The 12442-nt window shown below is 43.8% G+C and overlaps 1 protein-coding gene across 2 annotated transcripts in view; it reads right to left on the bottom strand.

Moving 5' to 3' along the window:
• The window catches only part of LOC129701789 (pterin-4-alpha-carbinolamine dehydratase 2-like), a 42934-nt gene that overhangs the window by 24573 nt on the left and 5919 nt on the right, over positions 1-12442 (bottom strand). Inside the window, exon 2 of one of the 2 annotated variants that reach the window (XM_055643227.1) lies at positions 9291-9422. In XM_055643227.1, the coding sequence (XP_055499202.1) occupies positions 9291-9422 (132 nt within the window). Of the gene's footprint in view, positions 1-9269; positions 9423-12442 lie in introns of both variants that reach the window. The other variant, XM_055643225.1, reaches the window with a different exon arrangement.

The raw sequence follows: 12442 nt of genomic DNA on the forward strand, positions 1-12442 counted from the left end.
GCACGTTCTCCCCGTGACCGCGTGGGTTTTCTCTGAGATCTCCGGTTTCCTTCCACACTGCAAAGACTTACAGGTTTGTAGGTTAATTGGTTTGGTACAAGTTGTCCCTAGTGTGTGCAGGAAAGTGTTAATGTGCAGGGATCACTGGTCAGTTGCGAAGTTTCAGTGTAAAGCTAGCTCATTTTTGTGGATAGTTTCATCTGAATCGGTGGGCCGAAGGGCCTGTTTCCGTGCTGCATCCCTAAACTAAACATCAGAGGAGGCATTGTTTAAGAAGGAACTGCAGATGCTGGAGAATTGAAGGTACACAAAAAAGCTGGAGAAACTCAGCGGGTGCAGCAGCATCTATGGAGCGAAGGAAATAGGCAACGTTTCGGGCCGAAACCGAGGCATTGTTGGATATAAAATTAATACGAATCACCACTTGATATTCAGATCAATCATTTGTGTTTAGTTTTGAGTTTAGTTATTGCAACGTGTACCAGGGAAAAGATTTTGTTGCGTGCTAACCAGTCAGCGGAAAGGCAATACATGATTTCAATCCAGCCATCCACAGTGTACATATACATGATCAAGGGAATAACGTGAATTTAAAAGAGTGGAGCAATCTTCTTCTTCTTCTTCTTCTTCTTGCGTATGGCGTGCACGGCCTAAAGTTGATCTTGTTTGTGCACGCCGGGTTGAAACAGGGTGGACCACGTGAAGGTTGCAATCTCCCACCCCAGTGGAGCAATTATAATGCGTGATTGCAGACCCACTTCTGTGACCCGCACACCAGGTTGCCTGGGTTGGGCCCCATCATGGATCATCTACACTTCACGCTGCCTCGCCAAGGCCACCAGTCACACGCTGGTCACTCCCTCTTCTCCCCTCTCCCATTAAAGCAAGAGGTACATATGTCCAGAATCAAGGACAGTTTCTACCCAGCTGGTATCAGGCAACTGAACCATATCCTACCACCAACTAGAGAGCAGTCCTGACCTTATTGGAGACCTCCCAGTCCAAACTATCATTAATCAGACCTATTGCACTAAACGTTATATCTTTGATCCTGTATCTGTATGCTGTGGTGAAGGCTTGATTGAAATCGTGTATAAGCACGCAACAAATATGCTTTCCACTGTACCTCGCCACACGTGACAATATAAAAACTAAACAGGCTAACATTATCCAGAAGAAGAGGACCTGCCACGCGGATACGCTGTAACTTTGTCAACGCCCTTCATGGACGATTATTTGCATAGCAAAGAATTTCACTGTGCCTTATCAAATGTGACAATTAAGTATTCACTCATTCATTCATTTATTCATTCTTGAACACAACAATAACCTCAGCAACTGTGAACTTCTATGGACAGGAGTTTGAGTTTGAGTTTAGTTTATTGTCACGTGTACTGAGGTACAGTGAAAAACTTTTGTTGCATGCTAACCAGTTAGCAGAAAGACAATACTTGATTACAATCGAGCCATTTTGGGGGGGGGGTTGAATTAGTTTACAGTTATTAATTCATTGAACTTTTTAATTTTATTTCTATGTGAATTGGGATTTATTTATTTTATTTACATGTGATTGTGATAACAGGCTCATTCATCTGCTGCAATTAATAATTTCATTTTTCTGTTGTTAATGAAACATTCCTGACTCTTCTCGACTTGATTTTTGATTTGGCACAAAGAAGTCCCCCCCCCCCCATCTAATTCTATGTACATTCTTCCAACAAGGCAGCATGTGGGTGAATGTATTTCTTCACATTGTCCAGATAGAGATTTAAAAAATAACTCTTCACATTTTCACAATGGGCGAAACCAATAAATTCCACAGATGTGCAGCTCTGTCCGTTATTCACCAACATCGACAATTTACTGCACGATTTCTACTATGGTGGCTGAAAGTGTATTCATGCTATTCTGCAAGCTTAAGATATTTAGTTCCCATCACTAAAACCTGAAACAATTTGCCACGGGGAATAAAAATCCAAGGAGTTTGATTTTAGTTTATTGTCAGTAATACCCAATGTACAGTGAAAAAAAACTGTTGCATGCTAACCAGTTAGCAGAAAACAATACTTGTTACAATCAAGCCATTTTAATTTACTTGATTACAATCAAGCCATTTGGGGGGGGGGGGGGGGGGGGGGGGGGGGAGGATATTTGAGCTGAATTAGTTTAAAATGATTTTAATTTTATTCTATCTGTGAATTCTTTATTGCCCATTCATCTGCTGCAATCCTAATTTCATTTTTCAGTCGGTAATGAAACATTCCTGACTCTTCTCGACTTGATTTTGATTTGGCACAAAGATAATCTCATCTCATGTACTCCCATTGTCCAGATAGAGATTTAAAAAATAACTCTTCACATTTTCACAATGGGCGAAACCAATAAATTCCACAGATGTGCAGGTCTGTCCGTTATTCAACAACATCGACAATTTACTGCACGAATTCTACCATGGTGGCTGAAAGTGTATTCATGCTATTCTGCAAGCTTAAGATATTTAGTTCCCATCACTAAAACCTGAAACAATTTGCCACGGGGAATAAAAATCCAAGGACATTAATCCTTCTGAAAGTAATAGCCCAATGTCCCTCTCCCCTCCTTCAACACTGTAGTATGGAAAGCAATAGGTAAACACTTATCCTGTTGCCCAGGGGGAATGCCCTTATACCCGAGTACAATAATCACTGTAGCATTGACGAGATGGAGGAGGGCCGTTGGAGAGGGAGGGGGGGGACGGTCGGAGAGTGAGGAGGACAACTGTGAATGAAGGGGGGACATGGCGGGGGGGTTCCCGCTGCCAGGTGCGGCGGCAAGCGTTAGGTAGGTAGACAGTTCAGTAAACTGTCGTTACTTTGTCAGCGCCAAAATGTGGGCGGCACCTGTGTACTGACTAGGCGAGGTCTGCTGCATGGTTTCACAGGGTTGTATGCAAAACAAAACATTTCATTGTTCCTAGGTAAATGTGACAAGAAAGAATTACAAGGGAGTTGGGAGGTCATGTTGCAGTTGTACAAGACGTTGGTGAGACCGCATTTAGAATATTGTGTTCAGTCCTGGGCACCATGTTACAGGAAAGATATTGTCCAGGGGTTTGGGTGCCATCTTTCTCTTGTTTGGTCTTCCCAACAACCGGGAGGAACATAATTAAAGGTGCCTCTCAAAACACTGGACTTCGTGCTTCCTTTTGAGACCCACGAACCACACAAGCTTGAAAGGGTTCAGAAAAGATTTACAAGGATGTTGCCAGGACTAGAGGGTGTGAGTTATAGGGAGAGGTTGTGTAGGCTGGGTCTCTATTCCATGGAGCGCAGAAGGATGAGGGGAGATCTTATAGAGGTATACAAAATCATGAGGGGAATGGATCGGGTAGATGCACAGTCTTTTGCCCAGAGTAGGGGAATCGAGGACCAGAGGACATGGGGTCAAGGTGAAGGGGGAAAGATTTAATATGAATCCGAGGGGTAACTTTTTCACACAAAGGGTGGTTGGTGTATGGAACAAGCTGTCAGAGGAGGTAAACATAGAAACATAGAAATTAGGTGCAGGAGCAGGCCATTCGGCCCTTCGAGCCTGCACCACCATTCAATATGATCATGGCTGATCATCCAACTCAGTATCCCATACCTGCCTTCTCTCCATACCCCCTGATCCCCTTAGCCACAAGGGCCACATCTAACTCCCTCTTAAATATAGCCAATGAACTGGCCTCAACTACCCTCTGTGGCAGAGAGTTCCAGAGATTCACCACTCTCTGTGTGAAAAAAGTTCTTCTCATCTCGGTTTTAAAGGATTTCCCCCTTATCCTTAAGCTGTGACCCCTTGTCCTGGAGTTGAGGTAGTTGACTATCCCATCCTTTAAGAAACAATTAGACAGGTACACGGATAGGACAGGTTTGGAGGGATATGGACCAAACGCAGGCAGGTGGGACTGGTGTAGCTGGGACATGTTGGCCTATGTGAATAAGTTGGGCCGAAGGGCCTGTTTCCACACTGCATCACTCTATGACACTAATCATAATGTATTTTGATTAACATTCAGTTGTAGATTGCAAATATAATCAGACTTATCAGTGCACACCCACTGAGGTGGCACGGTGGTGCAGCGGTAGAGTTGCTGCTTTACTGGCAACGGGTACTGTCTGTACAGAGTTTGTACATTCTCCCTGTGACCTGCGTGGGTTTTCTCTGGGTGCTCCGGTTTCCCCCCACACTCCAAAAACGTACCAGCTGCTGTTAAAATGGTCCCTAGGGTGCAGGATAGAATTAGTGTACGAGTGTGGTGTAGGTTATTTGGCTTGGTAAAATTGTAAATTGTCCCTAGTGTGTGTAGGATAGCATTAATATGCGGGGATTGCTGGTCGGCGCAGACTGGGTGGGCTGAAGGGCCTGTTTCTCTAAAACTAAACTAAACTAAACTAAACCCAGCAGTAACTCAACAGCAGACCACAGTGCAGTTATGGTTTGCATATTATTTGCCTGCAAAAGGCATTTGTTTAAGACACCTTGATGTGAACAGCAGTGTGGGGATGAAAGGGTATCATATTCTACTCCCAAAGACAAGTACCCTGTTGGGAAAGTCGGGAGTCCCAGGTGGCTGCAAACAACAAATGTCACACGTTCCAAAGAACAGAAGGGGTGGCAAATGTACAAATCCCAGCCAAAACTAAAACGTGTGTGACGGACAAGGAGAAGGCAAAGGGAGAGAGAGGTTAATGGAATTAACTTACTGGAATGTGTACATCTGTGTAACCCAATTCATCTGATCCAGCAATTCAATTCCAACATATATTCATGGATCATTCATGTCTATAAACAGTTGCCGACTTTGTTGTCGAGTATAGACCACCTTTTATCCACTGCTATCCCATGCCCATGATCCTGACTCTACACACGACATTTGTTTCAATCTTCATGTGCACATAATTTCCAGCCTTCATTTTGCTTTGTAACGCTGTCAAATTAAATAATAATTTGAAGCGCTTACAAGGAAATAAACTGGCCTATTTACATAGAAAGGAACTGCAGGTGCTGGTTTAACCCAAAGGTTGACACAAAAAGCTGGTGTAACTCAGACAGCATCTCTGGATAAAAGGATTAGGTGACGTTTCAGGGTCGAGACCCTTCTTCAGACTTCAGGCCAGATGTGGTCTATTGGCATGGTCTCATCACTAGCTGGTTTACTGCTTTAATGCAAAGTAATTTCATAAATTCAGAAGTTCTAGGAGCAGAAATAAACCATTTGGCCCATTGAGTCTACTCCGCCATTCAATTCTGGTTCATTCATTTCACCCTCTCAACCCCATTCTCCTACCTTCTCCCCATCACCCCTGTGCTAATCAAGAATCTGCCAATCTTCGTCTTAAAAATATCCATTGACTTGGCCTCCACAGCCACCTGTGGCAATGAATTCCACAGGTTCACCACCGTCTGACTAAAGAAATTCCTCCTCCTGAAGACATTTTGTGCAGAAAGTTAAAAATATATATTTAAATTAATATTTAATTTACGTTCTATTTAATCTATTGCATCAATATTAAAAAATGTATTTGAATTTGACTTCATAAAATACAGTGTATCTGACCTTTGGCCGATCACATATGATCTTTTCATTTCTTTGCTTTCAATGTACTTTCGCGATCCCCAAAAGATAAAATGCTCTGAATGTGACTGCTAGCTAGCTGTTGCATTTGTTTAGTAACTATAGTGCAATGCAATGCGCCCTTCTCTGTCCTTCCCCCACCCCAAATCGTTCTATTAGTTTCACTGTCGTCCCACTTAGTTTCACCTTTTCACTCGTTATCATCTTCTCCACAGCCAACAATGGACCAGTGTGGGCTCCACCTTTCCTTGATCATTGTGGCCGGCTTTGATTTGTCCTTTTGCATGCCTTTCATTCATTTGTTCTTGTTACCTCTTCTTATCTCTAGTTTCCCTCTCCCCTGACTCTCAGTCCGAAGAAGGATCAATCAATCAATCAGAATTATTCATCATCACATACGCAATAAAGTGCAGCGAAATTAATTTTGCCAGCAGCGGTACAATCTCCGTGGGGAAGGCGACCAAAAGCAGTTCCCCCCCCTACCCCCCCTCACCACCCCCCTCACACAAGACACACCAAGAGACATTAAAACACACATTTGGACATACTAAAAAAAAAAAAAAAAAAAAAGTTAAAATGACAAACACGCTGCTGGCAGGGCAGCCGTCTCACAAAGCCCCCAACGAACCCGAATTGACACCTATTCCTTTTCTCCAGGGATGCTGCCTGACCCGCTGAGTTACTCCAACACTGTGTATCTATCTTCAGTGTAAACCAGCATCTGCAGTTCCTTCCTACACAATGCAATGCTGTGTGGTATCAGCATTGTCCCTGCAAACATTTATCTTTTGCCACTAGACTTTGGGATACAGAATGATGAAATAGTCCCAAAGAGCGGATTCCTTTCTTGTAATAACCTTGCAATAACTGCAAGACCTCATTGGAGAATCTTGGACTACTTTTGACCGGACTTTACCTTGCAGTACACGTTGTTCATCTTATTCCCTATATCATGTGTCTATATCAGGGGTGGGGAACCTACGGCATTAAGGCCATTAAGTGCGGCCTTCTAGGCCATTAAGTGCGGCCTTTTGAATGAATCCAAATTTTGTAGAACAGAGCCTTATATTTTTATTAATGTTTGTGTTCGTCTTTTATTATTATTTTTTTAATCTTAAAATGAACATATTTAAAATATCAAAGAGTAAAAGACGATTCAACAAAATAATCTTCCCCGCATAAAAAATGCTTTCTTGCTTATCAACCACTTATTGCTGCAATTCTCCTACCTAACCCAAATCAAGACGCCCTTAAGGTCACAAATGGCGGATACCCATCTAGAAGATCAGCTGAAACTGCGTACCTCCATGTTGCAACCAAATAGTCAAATGCTTTTCCACAAAAAGCATTCACAACAAAATAATTAACTTTAGAATTAACCATTTTTTTTCATTTTCTTGAAGTTAGTACATAGTAGTTGGATTTTTACAAAATAATGTACATTTGGAAGTACTGTATATCTAATTGAAGCTTCTTGGATGTGGCCTTATTAGATTAATGCTAACTTAATGTGGCATTCCATCATGAAACGGTTCCCCACCCCTGATCGATACACTGTGGATGGCTCAATTGTAATGACGCATTGTCTTTCCGCTGACTGATTAGCATGCAACAAAAGCTTTTTGCTGTACCTCTGTACACGTGACAGTAAACTAAACTCAAACGTAACTTAGAAGGTACACAAAAATGCTGGAGAAACGCAGCGGGTGCAGCAGCATCTATGGAGCGAAGGAAATAGGTAACGTTTCGGGCCGAAACCCTGGCCCGAAACATTACCTATTTCCTTCGCTCCATAGATGCTGCTGCACCCGCTGAGTTTCCCCAGCATTTTTGTGTACCTTCAATTTTCCAGCATCTGCAGTTCCTTCTTGAACACTCAAACTAAACTTAAACTTCTTCCGATGCAGGGTTCCGACCCAAAATGGGACTGATTCCTTTTCTCCAGAGATACTGCCTGAGTTACTCCAACCTTTTGTGTCTAACTTCAGAATGTCCAGATCTCTTTCTCTCTCTCTCTCGCCACACTCTGTAGTGCTTTTTCCATTAAGGGCGGCGTAGGGGTAGAGCTACTGCCTTACAGCACCAGAGACCCCGAGTTCGACCCTGACTACAGATGATTGTAATCATGTATTGTATTTCCGCTGACTGGTTTTCGGACGAAAACAAAAGCTTTTCGCTGTACCTCGATACACGTGACAATAAATCCAATTTTTTTTAAAGACCTTTGTAAACATCGCAGCCAGAGTTGTACAGAACTGCCGGTCACATCATGTGTTTCTGTAATGCGTTCAGAGGGTGTACCTTGCAAAGGAGCTGTTTGACTTTGAATATCTTTAGTCAAAGCATAAAGTATCCTTTACCCTGTGGCTGGCAGAGTGGCACAGCAGTAGAGATGCTGCCTTGCAGCGCCAGAGACCAGGAACAGGAAATGTCCAATTTGTTTCCACTCTAGATGCTCTTGTACTCGCTAGAATTTAGAAGATTGAGGGGGGATCTTATAGATACTTACAAAATTCTTAAGGGGTTGGACAGGCTAGATGCAGGAAGTTTATTCCCGATGTTGGGGAAGTCCAGAACTAGGGGTCACAGTTTAAGGATAAGAGGGAAGTCTTGTAGGACCGAGATGAGAAAATCAGTTTTTACACAGAGAGTGGTGAATCTGTGGAATTCTCTGCCACAGAAGGTAGTTGAGGCCAGTTCATTGGCTATATTTAAGAGGGAGTTAGATGTGGCCCTTATGGCTAAAGGGATCAGGGGGTATGGAGAGAAGACAGGGATGGGATACTGAGTTGGATGATCAGCCATGATCATATTGAATGGCGGTACAGGCTCGAAGGGCCGAATGGCCTCTACTCCTGCACCTATTTTCTATGTTTCTATGTCTATGTTTCTTGTTTTCAATAAAATTATCATGATTAATTTCAGCCCTACATCCATGCAACACAAAACTATATTTACTTTATGGTACACAAAAATGCTGGAGAAACTCAGGGGGTGCAGCAGCATCTATGGAGCGAAGGAAATAGGCAACGTTTCGGGCCAAAGCCCGAAACGTTGCCTATTTCCTTCGCTCCATAGATGCTGCTGCACCCGCTGAGTTTCTCCAGCATTTTTGTGTACCTTCGATTTTCCAGCATCTGCAGTTCCTTCTTAAACACATATAGTTATTTTATGCCAACTACTATTTAACACTCCACTCCCCAAGTTGTGCATCTTTTTTAAAAGCAGCACACTAAGCCCAGTTTCTGACTGCTTTATGATGGTGAAACAATTATTGTGGAGCCATGGTAACTATTCTTCGATTAGTTTGGTTTAGTTTAGCGATACAGCATGGAAACAGGCCCTTCGGCCCATCGAGTCCGCAATGACCAGCGATCCCTGCGCATCAACACTATCCTACACACACTAGGGACAATTTACATTTATGCCACGCCAATTCACCTACAAATCTGTACGTCTTTGGAGCGTGGGAGGAAACCAAAGGGGTCTCGGAGAATTCGGCTCGACGGGCTGAATGGCCTACTCCTGCACCTATTTTTCGGTGTTTCTGTTTCCAAAACCCACGCAGGTCACGGGGAGAACATACAACCTCCGTACAGACAGCACCCATGGTCAGGATCGAACCTGGGTCTCTGGCATTGTAAGGCAGCAATTCTACCGCTGCGCCCACCTTGATTACTGAGCACTGTACCTGGTTAAAATTCACAAATGAAAATTCTTTAAACAGTGCATCTCTGTCCTCTACATCTTCCCATCCGGCGGCTTTTAGTTCTGGTAGAAGTTGCTCTCTTTCTTCTGGCGTTAACCAATGGCTCTGTGACGCCTGGAAGAACACAAAAGCACAAGATGGCGACGGAGTTTGGAAGAGTGCATTGACAAGTTCAGCAACAGTACCTCTGTACACGTGACAACAATAGGCCAAACTAAAATTAACACAAATATTTAACTGCAATAAAATTGAGGGGTACGCTAGGACAAGCAACACAGCAGTACAGAATAGTTTAATGAAGAAGGGTCTCGATCCAAAACGTCACCTGTTCCTTTCCTTCAGAGATGCTGTCTGACCCGCTGAGTTACCACAGCTTTTTGTGTCTATCTTCTAATTTAATTGAGATTAGTTAGAGATACAGCGTGGAAGCAGGCCCATCGGCCCAACGAGTCAGCGCCGACTAGCGATCCCCGCACACTAACACTATCCTACACACACTAGGGACAATTTACATTTACACCAAGCCAATTAACCTACAAACCTGTACGTCTTTGGAGTATGGGAGGAAACTGAAGATCTCTGAAGGAAACCGCAGCATCCGGGGGAAACTCACGCAGGTCAAGGGGAGCAAGTACAAACTCCGTACAGACAGCACCCGTGGTTATGATCAAACCAGGGTCTCTGGCACTGTTCAACAACTCTACCACTGCACCACCGTGCAGCCCCAGAGACTAATGGAGAATCATAAATGAGGTGCCGGTGTTTGTGAGCCTGTGTACTGGGTTGTGTGAAAACTTTGGTTAAAAGGAAAGATTGTTGATCGGGGCGAGTTATGCCCCTGTCCCACTTAGGAAACCTGAACGGAAACCTCTGGAGACTTTGCGTCCCACCCAAGGTTTCCGTGCGGTTCCTGGAGGTTGCAGGTGGTTGCAGGCAGTGGAAGCAGGTAGGGAGACTGACAAAAACCTCCGGGAACCGCACTTTAGAGCAGTTAGAGCAGCTCGTTCTAGCACTACGCAGGCACGAATGCAACCACACGTGGATAGTAGAGAAGGCTAGAATAACACAACACAATGACACAGTTACAGGAGATACAGGATTAATGCACAACACAAACTAATGCACAAATAGCGAAAGGCCTGGATAGAGTGGATGTGGAGAGGATGTTTCCACTAGTGGGAATCTAGGACCAGAGGTCAAAGCCTCAGAATTAAGGGACGTTCCTTTATGAAGGAAATGGGGAGGAATTTCTTTAGTCAGAGGGTGGCGATTCTTCACAGTTCATCGTCACAGAAGGCTGTGGAGATCATGTCAATGGATATTTTTAAGGCAAACGTATATAGATTCTTGATTAGTACAGGCGTCAGGGGTAATGGGGGCGAAGGCAGGAGATTGGGGTTAGGAGGGGAAGATCGATCAGCCATGATTGAATAACGGAGTAGACTTGATGGGCCAAATAGCCTAATTCTGCTCCCATCACTTATGAACACAATTCACATTTCGTGCAATTACAGCCACCTTGCATTTTACCCGTGTTTGATTTAAGCGTTTTTGGAATAACACGCGTGTTTAATTAATACCAAAACCCAATTTACACGCTCGTATATTTATATAATGACACACTCAGATCTGATGTGGATGACCCCCAGTCCCAGGAGATTCCCTCCCCGACCTCCACTAAAACGCCACCTTGGGCAACCAGAGTTCACCCCTCGCCAGTGGAAGTGTTCACATTTACATTCAAGGGTAGAGAGAGAAATTGTCCAAAAAGAACAAAGTACTATCCAATAAAATATTTCAGATGGTCCACAGTCCACCAGAAAAACAAGGATATTTGTGCATTACTACTTTTAACAGTCAAAGTTACAAATTTTGTTTGCATCGTACGTCATTGAGAACTTGATTAATTTTAAAATGCTTCAGCAGCAAAAGCCTTTCTTACAATTTCTTAAATTCACCACAAGATGGCAAATTATTTCAAACCAGAGGTAGACAAAAGTGCTGGAGAAACTCAGCGGGTGCAGCAGCATCTATGGAGCGAAGGAAAAAGGCAACGTTTCGGGCCGAAACCCTTCTTCAAACCAAAATTCAACCACTTCAAGTTTAGAAGCAAAAGAAAATCTTCATATCTATAAAACTTAGATGACATCTTTACGATTTTGAAATTGTCAAATAAACTTTAAATAACAGATTTCTGTAGAAATGACCTTCCTTTGAACTAAAATTTCATGACATACTTATTAGTGGAATATTGAGCCTGCAGTTATAGGCCATCACAATACCCAGGAGGGGGGGGGGGGGGGTGGATCCAGACATCTACAGCAAGGAAGAGACCATGTTCCATAAGTGTATGGAGTGAGGGAGATTGCAGCTGCTGTACGATCATCTGAAGGGGCTGCTCCTCAGGTGTTGGCGGCACTTTAGCCCCACGCTCCTGATCTTTGGTCACCCGGTACAGAGGGGGGAGGGTCAGGAGGGAGGGAGGAAGGTGGGGTCGGATTGCTCCTGGGCCTGGTCAAGTTGGCGAATGTCGGGTCCAGGCAGCAGGAAGACGAGGGTTCTGCCCGAGTCGACTGTCTGCCCAACCTCTGGGCCTATGTCCATGCCCACCTATCCCTACATTGGAGCACGCAGTGTCCACGGGGACTCTGCCAATGAGGCCTGCCGTGAAGAGTGCTGGTTGCCACGGGAGGGGGACCCCTTGGGGGGGCATCTAGCCTGTCCAACCCCTTAAGAATTTTGTCGATCCCCGTCCACGTGTATTTAGTTGCCACGGGGGGGGGGGGGGGGGGTCGAGATTGACAATATTTTAATCTGATAAATGTCTTGATCTTGTTACGACTCTGTATTTGTGTATAATTGCAAAAGCATTTTGGATTATTATTTAATAAACAAATATTTTGTTATAAATAATTTAAAAAAAAGGGAGGGAATTCAGAAAACATATGTAAACAAATCTGTCCTACAGAAGATGGTGGGTATGTGGACCAAACTGCCAAAGGAAGTGGGATCGACAATTACAATGTTTAAAAAGACTTTTGGACAGGTACGTGTGTAGGAACGGTTTAGAGGGGCATTGGTCCTACACAGTTAAATGGAACAAGAGAAGCCACCAAGTGCTGGAGTAATTCAGC

The sequence above is a fragment of the Leucoraja erinacea genome, chromosome 11 (genome assembly GCF_028641065.1).
Source record: "Leucoraja erinacea ecotype New England chromosome 11, Leri_hhj_1, whole genome shotgun sequence".
Classification (NCBI taxonomy): Eukaryota; Metazoa; Chordata; class Chondrichthyes; order Rajiformes; family Rajidae; genus Leucoraja; species Leucoraja erinaceus.